Source organism: Oculina patagonica, chromosome 12 (assembly GCF_052425735.1).
Source record: "Oculina patagonica isolate OP01 chromosome 12, crgOcupat, whole genome shotgun sequence".
Taxonomy (NCBI): domain Eukaryota; kingdom Metazoa; phylum Cnidaria; class Anthozoa; order Scleractinia; family Oculinidae; genus Oculina; species Oculina patagonica.
In genome coordinates, this window is record NC_135769.1 from 26,843,768 (window position 1) to 26,863,361 (window position 19,594).

At 40.5% G+C, this 19,594-nt stretch overlaps 1 protein-coding gene and 1 pseudogene across 2 annotated transcripts in view; both read right to left on the reverse strand.

Moving 5' to 3' along the window:
• The window catches only part of LOC144633929 (atrial natriuretic peptide receptor 2-like), a 26,168-nt pseudogene extending 13,976 nt beyond the window's left edge, over positions 1–12,192 (reverse strand). Inside the window, exons 1-6 of the transcript XR_013567124.1 lie at positions 12,052–12,192; positions 8,095–8,574; positions 4,384–4,744; positions 2,716–3,032; positions 1,962–2,106; positions 1,264–1,368 (exon numbers count right to left, since the gene is read on the reverse strand). The product of XR_013567124.1 is annotated as an atrial natriuretic peptide receptor 2-like (transcript). The remainder of the gene's footprint in view (positions 1–1,263; positions 1,369–1,961; positions 2,107–2,715; positions 3,033–4,383; positions 4,745–8,094; positions 8,575–12,051) is intronic.
• Positions 12,193–16,024: 3,832 nt separating this feature from the next.
• Positions 16,025–19,594, reverse strand: part of LOC144633881 (atrial natriuretic peptide receptor 1-like) — a 50,769-nt gene continuing 47,199 nt past the window's right edge. Inside the window, exons 28-29 of the mRNA XM_078492788.1 lie at positions 18,723–18,814; positions 16,025–17,958 (exon numbers count right to left, since the gene is read on the reverse strand). Coding sequence (XP_078348914.1) covers positions 17,719–17,958; positions 18,723–18,814 — 332 coding nt within the window. The 3' untranslated portion in view covers positions 16,025–17,718. The remainder of the gene's footprint in view (positions 17,959–18,722; positions 18,815–19,594) is intronic.

Consider the following 19,594-nt stretch of genomic DNA (forward strand, 5'->3'; position numbering starts at 1 on the left):
TCAACAAGGAAGAAAGAGGACAAGAATGTTAGGCCCTTCACCACGGTTAAACGTCTCAGGCAGCTTTTCTTTCCATTTCGGCGTTTTTTGTTCGTATTGAAGTGTTGGTATGAGCAAGGAGATATAAAAATAGTTGCTGAGTGTAAGCATAATCCCATTTCCTCAGGTAAACGAGTGTTTTTACTTTTTAAATGTTCCGCATCCGAACCAAAGTGCTTTGACAAATGGCGCCGACAAGTCCGAATATCGCTATTTTCAAACACGTAGAACTTTTTTAGTAAAGCTTCAAAAAACTTAGTAAACCCTCAGAATACCGGTAATGTATCGAACTTTGAACTGTGAAAATTAAAACCTTATCTTTGCAGTACTTTTCTTATTTTTTGCATATTTCTGTCGTTTGACCGCGGTCGAGTTAGGCCCTAGGTGAGGACCTGAACCTTCCCTCGATGGCCACGGCACGGATTTACGACCAATGAGAAGCGACTACGCGCAGTGTTATTCCCCCTGAAGGGGATGCTAGTGCATCGTAGGTTACCCTATATATTTCGCCGGTATACATGTTCTTGCCCAAGAACACCACCCAGTGACTCAGGTCACGCGTCTTCACCAAGGAGCTAAGCAGAAATGGGTATCAGTGATTGCTGGGGTAACTTGACTAATCGTCGGAATGTACCCTACCTTGGGTAAGCATCCCTTGCGAAGGGAGGAGGAGAGAAGTTATGCTCTCAATGATTCTCTTCATCTTACAGAAACGGAGTGAAGGTATCCTAAGGAGCTAAGCATCGTGTACATTTATCCAAAATGACACTTTTTCTTCACGCCAACGAAATGGTAATACAAAGATATGTGAGTCACCAAACTTTCAGCTTCTAAAGAGTATTCAAACCCTATGAAATCCATGTCTGAAGTAGTCCAAAAATTGAGAACCGGCCGTCACTATCTTTGAGTAAGTGAGCTACCTGGTGATGTATCGTGACGTCACTGAGCTCAACTTTTACTCATTCTTGGAGTTTAGTTTGTTCAAAATGATGCTGTACAAACAGGCATTTCGAAAAAACAAGCCAATACAAAATAAGCAATCAGTGTCCTGCCAAACTTCATCTTGAGCTCTTTGACGTCACACATACATCGTCGGGCTGCTAATTTATTACAAGATGGCGGCGGCCGGTTCTCGATTTTCGGACCGTTTCGTTGGCGTGAAGAAAAGAAGTGCCATTTTGGGATTAACTTCGCCTTGAATGTACTCATCTGACGACCACTTACAGTTTTGACGTGAACCATCCTTGTTCCAGCGAATATCAACAATACGAAGATCCGCAAGGTCGGCAGTTCCATTCAGATCAATATTTACTCTGGTTCCTAACTTGCCTGCGCCATGAAAACAAAACACATCAGTGCTGTTTTTGTCCAAGAATGATACTCTTAGGTAGGAGGGTTATTGCGGGCTTGTTATGTTACAGTCAAAAGTCCGGCGTGGAGTTTGTTGTTACCACAAATTTTAATCCACGAAACTAGGGCTATCCTTTATTAGTATATACTAAAACAGTGAATAGCGTTTTTGGCGCGCGCTGATTGGCTACTCAAACTCCGATATCCTTTGCTATTCACATCCGCGCAACGCACACGAGAAAAATGCAATCTTTGACAGGAATAAACTAGTCAAAAATAATCCTTTTGGGCTATATTATCTCACTGTTTGAGTATATACTAAAATATCGAAGGTCACAGTTAACCTCAAGCTTCGCTCTGGGAAGACAGTTCGCTTCTAAAAAACAGTCAACTTCGCGGACAATTCTTTGTGCAGGAAGGAAGAAAGAATACTCCGTGAATCTCCGACTTCCGAGAAACCTGATAACAATTTGCTTTCTTTGTGATTTGTGAAACAGAAAATTAACTGAAGTTTCGTGACCTCGTGACAAAACCCCTCCCCCCCCCCCCCCCCCCCCCAACTATATACTTACTTTCGTAACTTGAGTTTAACATCTTTTCAATAACGTTTCGCCCGGTTGGAGGTTCGTTTATTTCCAATGTTTTGTTCAGTGCCTTAGCAAATTGGTAAACGGCGTCATACAAATAGGCAGCAAAATAAGGTACTTGTAGCGATCGCTATAGAAAAAAACAATAAACAAGGAACTAAGTTATCAAGCCAAGTGGAGGGGTTATTACGGTGAGGTGAATGGTTGGTGGGTAGGCAAGGAGGGAGCAAAGTAGGTTGGTAGGTAGGTAGGTAGGTAGGTAGGTAGGTAGGTAGGTAGGTAGGTAGGTAGGTAGGTAGGTAGGTAGGTAGGTAGGTAGGTAGGTAGGTAGGGGGTAGGTAGGAAGGGGGGAGGTAGGAGGTAGGTAGGTGGGTTGGTGCGTGGGAGGTAGGTAGGTAGGTAGGTAGGTGGGTCGGTGCGTGGGTAGGTAGGTGGGTCGGTGGGTGGGTAGGTAGGGAGGCAGGCAGGCAGGTAGGTAGGTAGGTAAGTAGGTAGGTAGTTAGGTAAGTAGGTAGGTAGGTAGGTAGGTAGGTGGGTAGGTGGGTGGGTGGGTGGGTGGGTGGGAAGGTAGGTAGGTAGGTAGGTAGGTAGGTAGGTAGGTAGGTAGGTAGGTAGGTAGGTAGGTAGGTAGGTAGGTCACACAAAGACACAATGACATGTTTCAGATATCATAGCATTTAGTGAGCCTAGAAGGGAATCAACTTACATTGGCCAAAGGAAACTTATCATGACTGTCCACTTCTTCATATAAACCGGGACGGAACCTGTTAAACTTTTGCTTGACTTCCTCCTCAAAAGCATCGTAGGTCTCTTGTACAACTGTACTATTAATCTCCACCAATATAACTGACTCAATGGCTTGATAATAATCGCACGTTCTCATCTCATCTAAATTCAAAAGTACGAATATCTGCCCTGGGTTCTTTCTTCTACGGATGTACTGTTCCTGATTGAGTTGCAGCATGACGAATGCGTAGTCGCCATCGGTCATTCCCTTGTCAAACGCGTACTCCAGCGTCTGCCGGGCCACCACGTATTCGGATATGTAAAGCAAAACTATTAAAAGAAACAATACAGTAAATCAGTAGAGCCTACTTGACGCTACTTTTCGTTGGGTGACCTGGGTTGGGTGATCACTGCTAACTTATATATTACGGTCAGGGGCCCATTTCTCGAAGGTTCCGAAAAAGTTTCGCACCTAGAAAGCCATAGCAAAATCTCAGACCTTATGGTTATATAGTGCTGTTTTATTCACATACTTCTGATACTTCAGATATAAAGAGTGGTCCCCCTTCATTCAACTTTTCTGGGCTTTACACTTTTTTGTTTTAAGATTCAGATAACTAAAAATGGCTTTGCGGACCCGAAAAGTTTCCGGGAATGTTCAGGGAGGAGTGTTGAATAAAAGCTTTATCAACTCTCACAGCGCACAGAGAAAAAAGGGATAACACTACCTGTATACACTATTTAACAATTAAACTACGAGGCTGCCTTTTCTATGAGCGAATAATCGACAAGGAGCAGCCGAGTTAACTATCGTTCTATCGACTATCGTTGGCGGTCTCGCGAACAAATGTGTGAGTCCGGTCGCTTCTCGCGGTTCCGGCTTTTTGATACAGCGTCTTCTGTTAGCCGACGGTGCTGGACATTACAATGCAAAACAACTTTTACAAGGTAGCAAGTGAAATGAAGCTGAAGTAAATGCTTCATCCGCTAACAGTTTTAGGTTTTCCTTCGCATAGTATCTTTCCAAATATAGTAAATTATCGTGAACTGAATGCAACATTTTAGATTTTCTAACTTGCGCAGTGTCGTTTCGTGTGTGTGTTAAGGTCCCGGGGGGGCCCAAATGGGCATGGGGAGGGAGGGGGCCACGACTGGACTGACATAATGGGGTCGCCATCAAGCAATAGGGTGACGAATGGGGTCACACCGGGAGGAGACGAAACGGAAGGGAGAAGGAACGCCGAAAAATGTACCGTGATGCTGTCAGTCAAAGACAAACGGCCCCAGAAAGTGACAAGGAGGCGAAATAAAACCCAAAAGTGAAAGATGGGGCAAAGGCCAAGAAATGACATAATGGGGAGGGGGAGAGGCCAGCGGCACATACCCAACAAAAATTACCCAAGACCCCCCCCCCCCCGGGGTTGAGGTTTCATCTCAGTGCAAATTCAAGTTTACTACTTACAGTCGAACCTCTTCAATAAGGACAACTAAGGGACAAGGAAGAGCATCGTAGAGTTAATGAGAATTTTAGTGTCTTTCGGACCGCAAAAGGGAGGCGTCAGTATAAAAAAGTTGTCCGTAAGTAGAGGTTCGACTGTACAAGTCACGCCTTTGTAGCAAATATGTTCTAAGTATCGATATGAACAAGTCTACTTGGAGTAGACTCAAGACTCCAGCTTACTTCTAGCATCCTCTTTGAGCTTTCCAAACATATTTTGCATATATGACTTCAACTCTCCCGGCTTAACATGACTCTCAGGACACGTGCGGTTGTGTTTCAAAAGACTGTAGCATTTGTCAGGAAGAAGAGTTTTCTCCGGGAGAATTTTTATATCGTTTTTCTCGAACTCTTCAATAACTGCGTCCTTCATTCTAATGTAGGTGGTGCGATTTTCGTACAAGATGGCCACTTGTGTCCAGTTAAACTTGTGCAGTAGTTTAATGAGCCCTGACGACAGCTTGCGCACTTCTACTTGAATGTTGGTGCGTGCAAATGTCGCGTAAAGATCCTTTTTGAGTCCAGACATCGGATCATTGCACATCTGAAAAGACAGAATAAGAAGCCACAGACGTTTAAGTCACAAACGGCAACCAAAAGTATAATGTTCTTTGTTTGTCGCGTATTGTTTCCTCTTTTAATTTTCTTCTTTTCTGAACTTTCTTCTAACTCTCTGACGAGTTGATTAGTGATCGATGCCAGACTTATTAACATCCGCCATGCGCGCAGACTTAAAAACCGTTGCTCGAATTTTTCTTAACGCAATTCCAATGTTACGTCTCTTGCCATCCTTCAGATAAGTGATTGATACTAAAAGGATTATTCAAATCATCCTATAAAGAACATTTTAGCTCCGCAGCCATTGATCAAACTATATACTTGTGGCTATCTTGACAAAGGATATTAGTGGCTCGCGGAAGGTATGTGTGATTTTTTCCCGTGTTGTTATTATTTTTGCGGGCCCAAGAGAGGCCCGCAATCCTTATCTTGACAGTGACCAGCGGATTGCGTATTACGCGTGCGCGCCACGTTTATAAAGGCTATCTGCAAACCGAGAGTTGAAAATTTTGTTCTTCCACTAAGAACGATCGGAATGCAAAAAATGTGTCAATCACGACAGTTTGTCGTAACACAAATCTTGTCTCCAAGAGCGATAAGAATGCGAAAAATCAACAGTTTGTCACATTAGATCGAGGCTTCTGTCTTGCAGACATTACGTTTTGCAGACGTTGTTTTATAGGTGTTGCTTTCGAGAAGATCTGCTGTTATTGTATCACAGATAAACTAAGGCAAAGCGAATGATTCCAACTACGGTTATTCTCGAGAAATTCCTTATAACACTGACAACAAAGCGAGTTTGTCGACGGAGGAAAATCACATCTCAATTCACACCGCGTGCTCGACTACACTTCGCAAAACTGTCAATCAAAAAAACAACTCTGGTTGAAACGATAAAAAACATTCGTGACCGAAGCGTAACGCGTTACTCGACCTTACTCGGAATAATTTTCTTTTGTGTCCAGTGATTTAAAAACACTTCCCTCCCAGTACCTTCTCTTAACTGCATCGAGGCCCGCACTTTCTAACCTGTGGTTACCACTAGTACTATTGTTTATTGCGGGCCCAAGAGAGGCCCGCAACCCTAATCTTGACAGTGACCAGCGGATTGCGTATTACGCGTGCGCGCCACGATTTTAAAGGCTATCTGCAAACCGGAAGTTGAAATTTTTGTTCTTCCACTAAGAACGATCGGAATGCAAAACTTGTGTCAATCACGACAGTTTGTCGTAACACCGGAAGAGAAAATCTGTTCTCCAAGAACGATTTTCACATAAGATCTAGGCTTCTGTCACATGGAAGATTGCAAACATTCCAATTTGCAGACTTGTTTTACGGTGTTGCTTTTGCGAAAATTTGCTCTGATTGTATCACGCATAAGCCACGGCAAAGCGAATGATTACAACAACGGTTATTCTCGAGAAATTCGTTATAACACTGACAACATAGCGAGTTTATCGACCGAGGAAAATCACATCTCAATTCACACCGCGTGCTCGACTACAGTTCACTAAACAGTCAATCCGACAAAAAACAACTCTGACTGGTTCGCGGCCGGTTAGCGGCAATTAAGCGTGATTTATCATTAATCGCACCACGTTAATAAAAGGAAAACACAACATAGCGAGTTTACCGACTGAGAAAAATCACATCTCAATTCACACCGCGTGTTCGATTACACTTCCCAAAATGATAAAAACATGCATTCCTTGCGTTACGCGTTACTCGGGATAATTGTCTTTTGTCCATTTTATCATTCATCGATCAACCGGCTGCCATCTAAAATTACGCACTTTCGCACCAGTACCTTTTCTAAGTGCGTCAAGGCCCGCACTTTCTAACCTGTGGTTACCACTAGTACTTGTGACTATTATTGACAATAACAGCTAATTATTCCCAAGCGCAAGCTAAGGTAGTTGTTAGTTTTTTCTCTTTGTTTCAACCAAGATATCTTTAGTCCGGGCGAAACGACCCTTAGTTCGGGCTAATCGACTCTTTGACCGGGCGAACGGGCTTTAGGGCGCAATTCATCAAAATTCTAAGAAGACTCCGAGGCTTTTCCACTAAAGATGCAAATTTTTCGAATATTCCTTTAATTCGTCTGTTAATTTTCTCAACAGACTTGACTTTCTACCAGACTTTCTACCAATTTTAGCATTTACTGGTAAGTCCAAAATGCTTTTTACATTTTAGTAAGCTGCTATTTCAACAGTTCAGTATCGAAACTCAAATAAAAATATTCATTCATCCATTAGCTAATTATCAAACATGAAGTTCATCAACGTAGTTTTCACTGCCGTATTGATTTTGGAAAAGCTGAAGGAGATTTCCAACGTTAGCCCTTCGTCGGCAAGAAATACACGAATGCGGGTCGCGTGTCCGGTCGCGTGTGTGTTTTTATCGTGGAGTACTGAGTGAGTCACAATGAAAAGTCCATGCAGCAATTACTCTCTTTTAGGTAAAGCCTCGGCTAAACGATCAAACATTTTCGTCCAACATCGTGTTTGTCACACACAACATGGGGTGGCTAAACGAGCAAACAATGTTTGATCAAACATCTACCAAAGTGAGCCCACATAACGCTTTGTGCGTATTACTGATGAAATTATGGCGCGCCGTCACATAGATTCGGTTTCTGATTGGTTGCTTTTTCCCGCCTGAGCTTGCTTTGTTTGCAGAGGTGGCTAAACGATCAAACATTTGCGAGTGTTTTGCACGTTCAAGAAATTATGTTAAGTCCTAGCGTGGTTATGCTAAGTCCCTAGGGGGATATCTATATATAAACCAACACGCGGTATGTCATGATACGAGCAGTAGCGACGCAATCTTGTAAATGATGTTAAGCTAAATCAGGGAAAGAGACATAACCTAACACAAGGCTACGACCGGGAAAAGGATCACAAGAATTGTAAGTTTAAAATAGTTTAATTTCAGTTTGTATCCGTTCAAGAGATTTACGAACAATTACGGCACAAAGCCTCAAACAACTTGTAATTTATTTTTCAGTTTTAATATAATGTAACTCTAATAACAAGAGATAGTGCAGAAATAAATCCTCAGGTTTACCCAAGCTGAGGGTGTTCAGTACAAGTGCAAAACAGCGAGTGAAGCAAAATGTTGGATGAAAATGTTTGATCTAGATCAAACATAGGAAACCATTTAAATGCAATGTTGAGAGAGGCGGCTAAACGGTCAAACATGGCCTTCCAACATGATGTTGGAGGAAAGTGTTTGATCGTTTCGCCAGGGCTTAACGCGACAGCTTAAATTCCCCTAAATGAATTTTAAATTATGTCTCGATTGGTTTATTTACGTAAAGAAAGCAAAAAAACTCACGTAGGAAACCATAGGAATATCCAACGCGCTTGCCAGCCGTGCTTCCAATTGACAAGAACATCCGGGACCTATAATGGCGTCGACTTGCCTGTCGTGTACCTGGTAGGACAATGCTCTCAGTGATTGATCCTCTTTGCACTCAGTGTCATTCCAGATGAAAGAAAGATGGTGGCCAGGGAGAAGATCGGAGCTGTTGTTGATGTCATCGACGGCTTGAACAATTGCAGGCGCGTAGTATTTTCCCTCGTGGTTGGTTGGCGATGAAGAGGAATCGAATGGAATTAGCAATCCCAAGGTGTAGTTCTTTTCCTGATGACGGCGGTGATGAGAAATGTCAGAAAAAACGGGAGTAGATGTAGAAGTCGAGGAATTCCCTTCATGGCACGTTTTTTGCCTGTGTGGAATCTTTTATAGCTGTTGGTGACGAGTTGTCTTAGGCCAGCTTACGCTACGTCACTCAACATTTAGTGCATTTCCCACCTGCGAAGAAAGAAATTAAAATTTGTTGCAAAGACAAAAAAACAAAAAGGTAATTTAGCTACCGTAACCACAAGCACCTTAAACGACTTCCAAAAATCATTGTAAAAGCTTCCGAAGACTTCCGACGATCTTTCGAGTATCTCCGAGGAAATGTTGAGGTCTCAAGAGATCCCATTTTTAATATTCACTGAATAAACAAACATTCACTACTGAAAACCAAATTTGAAATTATAATTAAAAACTCTTTCCCATAGAGACACTGAGAGAAAACAACTGGTTAAAATAAACAACTTCTGTCACCTGTACAAATTGAGTTTATGTTGATCTGATAGGAAAAAAAATTGCGTAGAATTTCTCAACTACTCAAAATACTTCACAGCTAGCCGAACACAACCAGAATTTTTAACTGTAAAAATTTAAAAGTAATTAAAATGACATTTTGCACAAGCTGATAGACCATTTGCTGCTGGTAATTAACATGTTTGCTTAATTATGATAAATTCAGATGGGAAATGACCAGTATACGAGACAGCGTTCCTTTTGGTCAGCACCCGGTCACCGTTGGTCAAAAACGTGCATCATTTTACACTTTTCAAGTATAAATACGTGATACGTAATTGGACGAAGTTGCCAATTGATTATTAGCCCACGTCTCATTTTTCTGCGCTGGAAGAAAATTAATTACCTCTGACGACAGCCATATAATATAATATTTTTAATTGTTTTTCTTTTTATAATTATATGCTTAAAAACTATGTCGCATCTGGCATTTTAAAACATTTGAACTTGACATTGCTGTCATAAAGATGGCAAAACGTTGTTTCGTATTTCTCATTTCGTATCTTAAAATGGCAAACAATCGATTTTCAAGATACTGATAAATGACGATGACAGCTGAGTAGAACTTGTTTCATAATTTAACTACAGAGCTTGTTTTCACAATACTTTTCTCAATAACAGCTTTTAAAATGTTGTGGGATTTGTTAACTACCTTTGTTCTGTCTTTTTGTTCGCGGAAGTGTACAGTGCAGAACATAGTATTGCGTACGAACAGAGCAGTGTTTGCAGGCAGACTTTTGAAGGTTACTCAGTGGTCTCCAGTTCATCCAAAAGAGAAAAAATAAATAAATTTAACTTACTGACAAAAAGATAAAGAATTACGAAAATTCTTATTTCTGAAACACCAGTAGAAATAGCCTGCGCCACAGACGAAACTAAAACCTCGGTTAACCCTCGGTCTAGCCGGGGTTAGATTATGTCTGCGAAGCAGGCTACAGTAGCAAGTGCGATAGGTTTTTCAAAACCCTGGCTTTTTGCTGAAGTTGGTAAGCCGTTAAAGAAATCTGATGTCTCCAGGATATTTTAACGAGAATTTAAAACAACTATTTTTTGTTTTCATTGATCATTTTGCGTTTCGCTTCATTTCATGCAATTGTACACAATTTCACCGCCGCCAAACACTCACCACAAGATTACAGCTGTCTGTACTTGTCCAAATTATTATTTGCCCACTTTGCATACGATCTAAAAGCCTCTTGATATACAATTTCAATAATTTCACATAAGCATTGAGAGGGTTCGCTCGTTCTTGTGTTCAACTTTGAGCCCTCTTCCACCTAATGCGTTTTCGTTGGTACCTTTTTGTCGAAGAGTTTTCGCCGATGCATCGACTTCGTAGTCCACACTGATACGATAGGATTCCGTTTCCAATCTGGACAGCGTTTTTAAATCTATGCGTTTTCGACGAAGCTTGGTTTACAACTTTTACCACTACCTAAACGTTTACACGAAATGTTATCATTATTTAAAAAAGAGCCTTTCAATTTTCCATTCTTGTGAAATGACGCAAACGAACCGCGGGTCAGAAAAAAATGACACCAGTACAAATTACCTGTACATTTCTTGTGCAAAAAAATATATTAAAAAGCGGCTTGTCAACTGTTATTTCCCACCGCAAAAGCCTATAATTTAATAAAGTATTTTTCAAAGAAGATTTACAGTAAACAAGCAATATTACAAAATGGACAGAAAGTGATCAATTTCCGTTCAAATCGAAGGCGCAATTCTTTACTTTCAAGTTTTTGCGCGCGCCACGCAATATTGCACCAATGTCTCTCTACTGCACCCTTATCCTTTCCATATTGATTATTAGCTATTACCAGGCTTGACCCGTCGCCTCATCCGTATTAGTGACGTGCATTTGAAACTTAATCGAGAACGTTCATTTCCTTTTAAAACTCCCTCGAGGAGGGAAGGTGGTTAACCGAATTATATAATAGTTTTACAAGTGGATACAATCAAGAGACCTCAAGAAAGTTCGCTCCCTGCACTTCCTGCCACGGGCCGACTGAGCGTGGCTAATAAATGGCTATACATGTACGATCGGCCAGTATCGTCGACGGAAAGATAAACACGATTTTGTGTGATCGTGAAAGTTTAGCATTAATAAAATGCGAAGAAAGAATTGAAGCGCTTATTAAACAATAAAAATGAAAAAAAAAAAACAGGAACAGGAAATTTTGGTTTTCCCTGAAGCACTTTAACATGCACAACTAAACGGGAAAACAAAATTATAAAACGAATTTATTATTTGAGGGTGATATAATCTTTGGTATCTTTGACACTGAGATAATCGAACTGAAAAAATAATGATTACTTACTTCAAGTTCAAATAAAGGCAGATGTCGTGAGACTATTAATTTTCTCAGTAGGCGCTTTTATCCATCTATCCATCCGACCAAATATTAAATTACAGCCAGCACAATGACAACTTAAGTTTTCAACGCGTTGTCATCGTTTTATTTGGGATTCGGGTACATAATTTTTTACAAAAATGAACTTTAAATGCAGTCAGGTTAATAAATGACCAGAAGGCATCAAAGTGGATCCACGAATTTTGATCCAAATGATGCTTGAGTTGTTCATCCAAAAGGAGTTGTAACAAGATATTGGAAGCAAGCTTCATCAGTTGAATGTCGGTTTTTTAGTTAATACTTGCCTTGCGCTCGACAATTCCTGCCCGTTTCAATTTTTATAGGCCATAATCCTATTGGAACTGAGGCTAAAAGCTATCAAGTAGTCGATTCAAAGAGGAACACTTAGTAGAAAGCAAACTAAAATGTGCGATCGAATCGAAGCGAAGCAATGTTAGTCACAGAAGTTAAACAGAGCGTATCGGAGCTCTACGTTGAATAAACTGTTCTTTCGTACGTGTTTATCTTATTGGTCCTCGGTACAAAAGTCGCTAAGCGAATCGAATAAAATAATTGCACCGCAAAGCTATGCTAATATTTTGCCTGCGAGAAAAATTTGCGTAAGAAATATAACACAACTCAACTCAAGAACTCATAACAACATGACTCTAAATACTAGTGCGTGTACTGTCGGATATTGATCGCTCGTTGGATAGATATTAAAATGTATTAGTAGACTAGATAACCGTAGAATTCTACGCTGAATAGTTTAGCTCGAGCATACCTTCATCTGGGACGAAATTCATCGCTGTAATCTTGAAGAACGAAGTTTGAAAACGAGCACATGATCTGTACGCGAGTCGTATCCGGTTCGGGTTTGCTGTGCGCATACAAACGAGGCCGAACAATTATGACCTTCGCGACGTATTGAATAACACGTTATTCTTAGTATACGCCTTACTCACGCAATGCGTCGGCGAACTTGGTAACCTTTACGGTCAGTGAAATCCGCAATCCAGCATCTTCCGTAAGTGGATTTATTGGTGCCAAATTTGTCTGGATGGGTAAGGACTGACAAAAATTTTAAAAACAAAACGTGTTTCGATCGCTCAAAGACCATTTTCAGATGTGACTAAATTTGAAATTAAAATTAAAACTAGAACCATGAACCTTAGATCCGCCATTGATTGACGTCGACGTCAAATGGGGCACTTTGCCTACTTGCTAAATTGAATAGATAAACAAAGCAATGGAAAACACATTATTGTTGTTTGCAGGAAATTAACAAAGAAACACGTGCGTTGTTCAGCTTTTGATGACTATTTAACGTTTAATGACGTAGCTCTTAATTTGAAATGCATGGCTAGCCTTAACATGGAAAGTAAAAGTCAGTCACGTCAAGGCAGAGTCAGTTCTGACAAGTCATGCATTTCAAATCGGCTTTAATTTATACTTCGAGCGAGCTCTTAAGTGAATCTGCTTGCCCTAGTTTTCCGTGTGTCGTGTCTCATCTAAACGTTTACGACACTCTTTAGTTATCAAAAGCGTGTAGATAACAATATGAACGGATGTTTAGGCCTGGTTAACACTAGCGACATAACTACATAAAGAAACATTCAGTTCTTTCCTTATGTCGTTATGCTTATGGTGACATAAAACATCAACGTGAGGCGTTTTTTTTTTTGCATTTGCGTGACCTTGCCGTTATATCGTTATGTCGCTAGGTGAGCCAGGCCTCACCGATTACTTGTTTTAAGTTAAAATTTTCTGTGAAGAACAACGCTTTGAGACAAAAATGAAAATTGCAGCTTTTCTGGGCGCCACTTAACTTTTATTTTTAATTTTATTTTCGAACCTTTCAAGACATGATAAGGGCTCCTCACAAAAAAGCTCTAGTTGCTGCAGGGCAGTTCAATTACAGCGCAAAAAATGTTGATAATGTTTATATTCCAGCCAATGTAAATTTAGCATTTCGTTATAGTAGCCTAAAGCAAAAAACTGATGATCTCTTAATGACATTTTCTTTTATGCGAAATTATCATTGAGTTGTTAAAAGTAATGGGAGGCTTTTACGCCTAGGACGCACGTGTGACAAAACACGGTTAGAATTGGAAGTGCCTATTCGAATTTAAAATTCAAATTGCGATTTCAAAAAGATAAATATTATAACTAAGTTAAACTTAAAAGGACGGAGGAACTTATCCGTGGAGCCTTAACACTTGAATCAGTCAACGAGGCAGCGTGGCCGAGTGGTTAATAATAAGGCGGGTTTCACCTAAAGGTATTTTCACGGAAATATCTCGTTTGCTTATAAGGAACCCCAAACCCTTCGCTTATTCCATAAATAAACGCTTTGGGATGTTTTGTTAATTAAATTTTGCGTTAGTTTTGGGGACGGTATGTTTGAGCATTGAGAGGAGAGTTTTTTACGAAGAATGAGTAAAATTGAGAGTAATAAGAAATACTGAAGATTGAACGTTGTTTTAAAATTAGTATCTGGCTATAGATGGCCCAGCTAAGCTTGTTTTCGTTCTATGATGTCATAAAATAACCGTTTTCATTCATAGCTTGCAGATGTCTTGAATACGTGAATTTCTTGACGTCTATCAGCTTGATGTCGGTTACATATTGGATTTGTTCGAATAGTTTATCTTTGAGCCGCTGGTGTGGTAATCCGGAGATTCCAGGTCTCAGCCCTAGGCTCGATAACCCCGCCTGCCGCTTTACGGGAAATGTGGAGAGCGGCGGAAATCGAGCCTAACTTCGACCCCGGCCACTAGCTGGATTTGTTCTCGGTCGTCCCACGCTTTGTATATAGCCAACTGGTCTGCCTCCTGCCAGTTGGGATTTTTAACCATGTTTAGTTCATTTAAAATATCCCAGAGTTTCCTCTGTTTCAGTACTAGGTCTTTTAGTGGCTTGCCTCGAAACTAGCTATCTCGAAGCAAAGTGCATGACCACTATCAGAATAACATTTACATTTTTTACATTTTTTGCAAGTTTTTGGTTATACCGGCAAAATTATTATTCAGAACCAAGATCAAAAGTTGTTAAGTATCTTAAATTCCGAAACAGTAGCTAGCTCAGCTGGTTCCATGGTAAGCCCTGTACTCTACAGTTTTCTAGTCGACAGAAAATTGCAAACAAAAGGTGTTGAAGCTTTTGAAGCTTAAGACAGCCCGTTCAAGCGGAAAAAGTGCTTCGCTCGCAAGCCTATGCAGGACGCTATCTGAAACAGGAGACCGCGGCTCAACCCTAAACCAATATGCTGACTGTAGCCAATTTTTCTGAGCATCAGTCTTCTTAAACAAGGAAATGTAGTTAAAAACATAAAAGTGGCCACCAAATGGACCTTACTTACCGTTATGGCATATGGCTGTCAAGTGGTCTCTTTTGAACCTTCGCTGAAATTTCTTGCAGTTCGTGGCCTTCGGGTGTGAAATTCATAATTTTACTAGCAGAGGTTTCTTAATGTTGTGTGTGTGAATTAAAAGATAATTCTCATTATACGACTTTGCCAAGAACGAAAAGTTCGTCAAGGTAGGAAATATTGCCGCGCTACAGAGAGTCCAATATCCGCATTTACGTTGTTTGTTTCACGTAAATATATGTTCTGCAAAACCGTTATTCTACGGGGGTGGGCTTATTAGATAGTGACCTTTTTAAGGGGGGAGGGCTTTCCTTTTTAAGGGGGGAGGGCTTTCCTTTTTTAAGGGGGGGCTTTTTAAGGGGGGAGGGCTCGTCGTGCAACGCTGCCTCCCCCGCGACCCATACAGCGACTTCATTTTCACAAAATAGCAAAGAGAAAACATTAGCGCGGTGGATGAATAATGATAAAAGCGTGCTCGGAAATTGTTATGACTTAAAAGAGAGGAAGGGACTATATCGAGCCTCTTCGAGCCTGTGCTCGTCAAGACACGATCTGCTTTGCTGGTTACGTACCTGCGACTTCGTCAGCAAATACTTCTTTATAATGTTCACGTTTGTAGTCTAAGTTAAATAACGAAAGCCAAGAATATAATCATGAAAAAAATTGTGAGATGGCAAATCGCAAGCTGCACTAGGACCGCAATGCGTATATGTGGTAATGATCCCAAACCAGGGGCGTAGCCAGCTTTTTAAAGAGTTGTAGGCCTGGTCGATCGCTAGGTTTTTTTTTTTTTTTTTTTTTTTTTTGGGGGGGGGGGGGTGGGGGTTCACCGGGGAGGTTTTTGGAGACCATATACTTTCTCCTTCCGACTTTTTGGTGATTCCGCGTGCATTTCGACAGCGTATAGTTCTAACATGACATGACAAGAAATATCAATTGCACCTATCTTCGCTCATTCGTAAATAAACGCTCTTTTCCTCAGCAGCACATGGAGTTTTGTGTTTGCCTGCCACCTGGCTAACCCTCTACTTACTCGTTTCTTGAAGAATCGAGCAAATATAATGACTCTGCCTTTTTGTGTTTGTGTGTGTGTGTTTAATTTGCTTTCCTTTTATGATAATTTTATTTTTATATTGGCTAAGATCATGTGAGGGATTCTCCAATGAGGGACAAAAGGTTTTTTTTTAATTTAGCTGAAAGTCCTGAAGAAGTTGACATCAATTGTTTTTCGCTTTAAATGAGTTGTAAGTGTGCTTAATGGGGTGGTGGGGAAGTATTGTTGTAAGTGTGTGGTGTCGTTGTTAATGTGCGTGCGTGACAAACCTCACGAATCACCAATAATAATAATAACAACCAAATGAAAAACGCAAAGCTAAGCAATATGTCCTTTGTATCAAATCGATATTTATTCTATTTACAATTTTTACACAGTTTATATGTTCCTATTTTTTAAGTATATTTAAATAAATACCATGCAAATTGCATGATGTTTCAATGTTGTATATTATTATGCAAACATCTCGCTCAGCGCATTGCCTCGCTAATTCGCGATTATTTCACTCTCATGTTAACTTTAATTTGCGAGTCGTTAATTAAAGAGCGAAAATGTTCTCAGACAAAAATACTAAACGATGGATTTTTCGAAAACATTTTTGTGATTTTCGCGAAATATCACTAACTAAAAGGCATTGAGGGATGTCCTGCTAGTTATGATTACGACTTAGTAATTAAATAATATCTTATTGACCAATCGCGAGGGCCATACACGGGAAATATTGGTCTTAGGTTTTGGTGATACGAATCGAGGGCAGCGAGGATCGTACAGATAAGACCGATATTCTCCCTGAACGGGCTCGTGTATGCTTGGTTTATAAGAGATTTATTACTCGACTTTACGATTGACAAGAGCTGCAGAAGCTTAGCCGCGAGAGCAGACGCATTGCAGGCTACAGAAGCTTTACCCGGTCCAATACTTAAAGAAAATTGGACTGGCAATAAAGCGCTGTGATTGGTTGATTCTTGTTATTGGCCCTCTCAGCTGTGTTTAAGTTGTTTAATTGCATGGGATGATAACAAGAAGGTAAATATCTAAGTTCTTATGCGTGGAATTGTAAGTTATACATATAAAGCATTAATTTTGGTTTTGTTGTTTCTCTTTGGTAATGACCTCTAAGGTTTATCAAATATATGTTTCGCCTGTTATTCGGGCGGTTTTTTCTAGAGTGAAACAAAAAATACTTTTCCAGGACCATGTTGCTTCTCCTCGTTTACTTCCTCGCGGTTTAAACCGACTAAAATTGGGCATAACTAACTGAAAATCCTGTGCAACTCTCCTTATTTTACTAGTTGGAACAGATGGCATCTAAAACTAGAGAGAATTGCCATCAAGTTTCCCGTCAAGTCGCTGTTTGCATAAATTTGAATCGACCATACTTATTGGTCAAATTTTCTTGGACTGTTTAATGTTTTTGTATCGTTCCCTAGCTAATTTGGATTTAAAAGTTATGTTCTTGTATAAATAATTGACACAAAGAAGCGCAGGAGCAATAAACGTTTTTTCAATCATAACTAATACCTGTGTTTCAGTGTCTGATTTTGTGAAACGTGGAGCGCGACTTTTCGCACGTATACAGTTAAGTATTCACCTGATCTCTGTAATATCCATGATAATGGCTTACGATGTATTTACGTAGTAAATATCATCCTGACTAAATGTCTTTTATGGCGAGAAAATCTTCACCAAGAAGTACATATAACTATCATCTTTTCTTATATCGTCGGATGCCAAGAGAAAAGCATCCAAACTCCTTCATACTAAAAGGAAGTATCGATAAGACTGAAGTATGTTTCTCTTTTCAGTGGAATTTATGGAAGTATTTGCGCCGGAAAGTTTTACTTCGTAGTGCATGCAGACGTTCTACTGACCACGTTCTGTATTTTACCTCGTCGGCAGAGTAGAAATCCTGTATTTACTACTCTATACATATTGTATATCCTGCGAAACAAATCGGCGCCACGTGGACAAGGCGGAGACTGGACACCAGTTCTAAATTATGCCCTTTGATTGTCCCGGATGAAACCTCATGATGTTATTGGCGGAAGCTGGACACACCGCTTAGGTGTAGCAGGCGCCTTTACGGGTGCAAGCACCCCGTTTTTGGACTGCTTGGCGAGTTTGGGAAGTAATTCCTTTACCATTTTCCAGCCGCTTTCACGTCGTTTGGTGACTTGCGGTGATTTGTGTCTGTCTTTATTGGGTCCATGCGTTCTCGGTGGCATGTCTGATCCTTCGAGCCAAAATGTTATCCAAGTACCTTTGCCCTACAAAAAATCAGTCGTAGCGGGTTTTTATAATTACGGAAAACGAAAATTGGTCAACTAAAACTGTTTGGTGGCGACAATGTACAAGGGCTTTACTCTTTTTAAAATGGGCCAGCAGGACAAGCTATTAAGGTGCAATCATCCACTGGTTTATTTGTTTGTGTGTCATACACGGCCTATTGGCCTCGGGTGGGGCTACCGGCATTCTTTTCTGGCCTCAAGCTGTGTGACCAGCTCGTTCCTTTTCAGGAACTTTCATTTTTTTCTAATTTCTAATACTTGCGATTCGATTGACCAAATATGCAAGAAAATTAAAGTGTCAACTGCGGTGTTCCAAATCGGGACAACTCCATGTGACATACTTTTGAGTAAAAAAAGGTAAAAGGTAAAGGTATAGCAACTTTATTTATACACGGTTTGTGTTTAAAGCTAGAAGCTTGTGGGGCCGTGTATATGAAACAAATACTGAACAAATATAATATATTAAATAAACATAACATGGTTAAAAATCCCAACTGGCAGAAGGCAGACCAGTTGGCTATTTACAAGCATGACCGAGGATTTGAACTCGGGACGACCGAGAGCAAATCCAGATAGTGGTCAGAACGGGACTTGAATCCGGGACCTCCAGATTTCAAGTCCGGGGCTCTAACCACTCGGCCCGGCTGCCTCCTAAAAAAAACCGTTTTGTGCCAAAAATCTGGCAATGTTATTGCGGGTTTATTGAATGCGGCCGAAAGTTTCTAATGAGATAGAAATTGTACCTTTAAGAAGACTTCTCCTCTTTTCTGAATGTGATAGCCTCCAAGCTGTTCAAGAAGGTTCTTGGTATCTGGACTTATGTGAATCTTGAGCGCTGAAAACAGTGCAGTTATTGCACGTTAGACTGAAGAGTTTTCGAATGACAGTTGTCAAACTAGAATCGACCTAATTACACACTGAATTGTACTTCACTCAGTCCATTTACTACTTAACAATTAGACTACGAGCCCGAGTTTTCTATGAGCAAATAGTCAACTCGGCTGCGCCTCGTTGACTATCGCTCATAGAAAACGAGGGCGAGTAGTCTAATTGTTTTAGTAGAAACTCTAAAAGATTGCAGTCCAAAACCTACAATATTGTGCACTTTGAAGACAAAAATCAAGAAAATTTACCGTTAAAGAGCTACTCGCGCGCGCGACTGTTTTCTATTTAACAATTAGACGGCAAGCTCGAGGTTTCTACCGGCTGAAAAGCCGGTAGAAACCGAGAGCGAGCCGTCTAATTGTGTTAGCATAACCCACTGACCGATCTATTAAACTCAGAATATCGCTAGAATTGATTTATTGAAGGTTTTGTTTGATAAAATTCAGCGAAGACTAAGCGCGCGCTCCGAGAGCCTTCTACGGATCGATAGTAGGCACCTGTGTAGCCAATCAGATTGCGCGATTACCAATAGTAGGTCAGTGTGGTTATGCTAATTAACAATTAGACGGCAAGCTCGAGGTTTCTACCGGCTGATAGTTGGCGAGGGGCGAAGCCCCGAGCCAACTATCAAAAGCCGGTAGAAACCGAGAGCGAGCCGTCTAATTGTGTTAGCATAACCCACTGACCGATCTATTAAACACAAAATATAGCTAGAGTTGATTTATTGAAT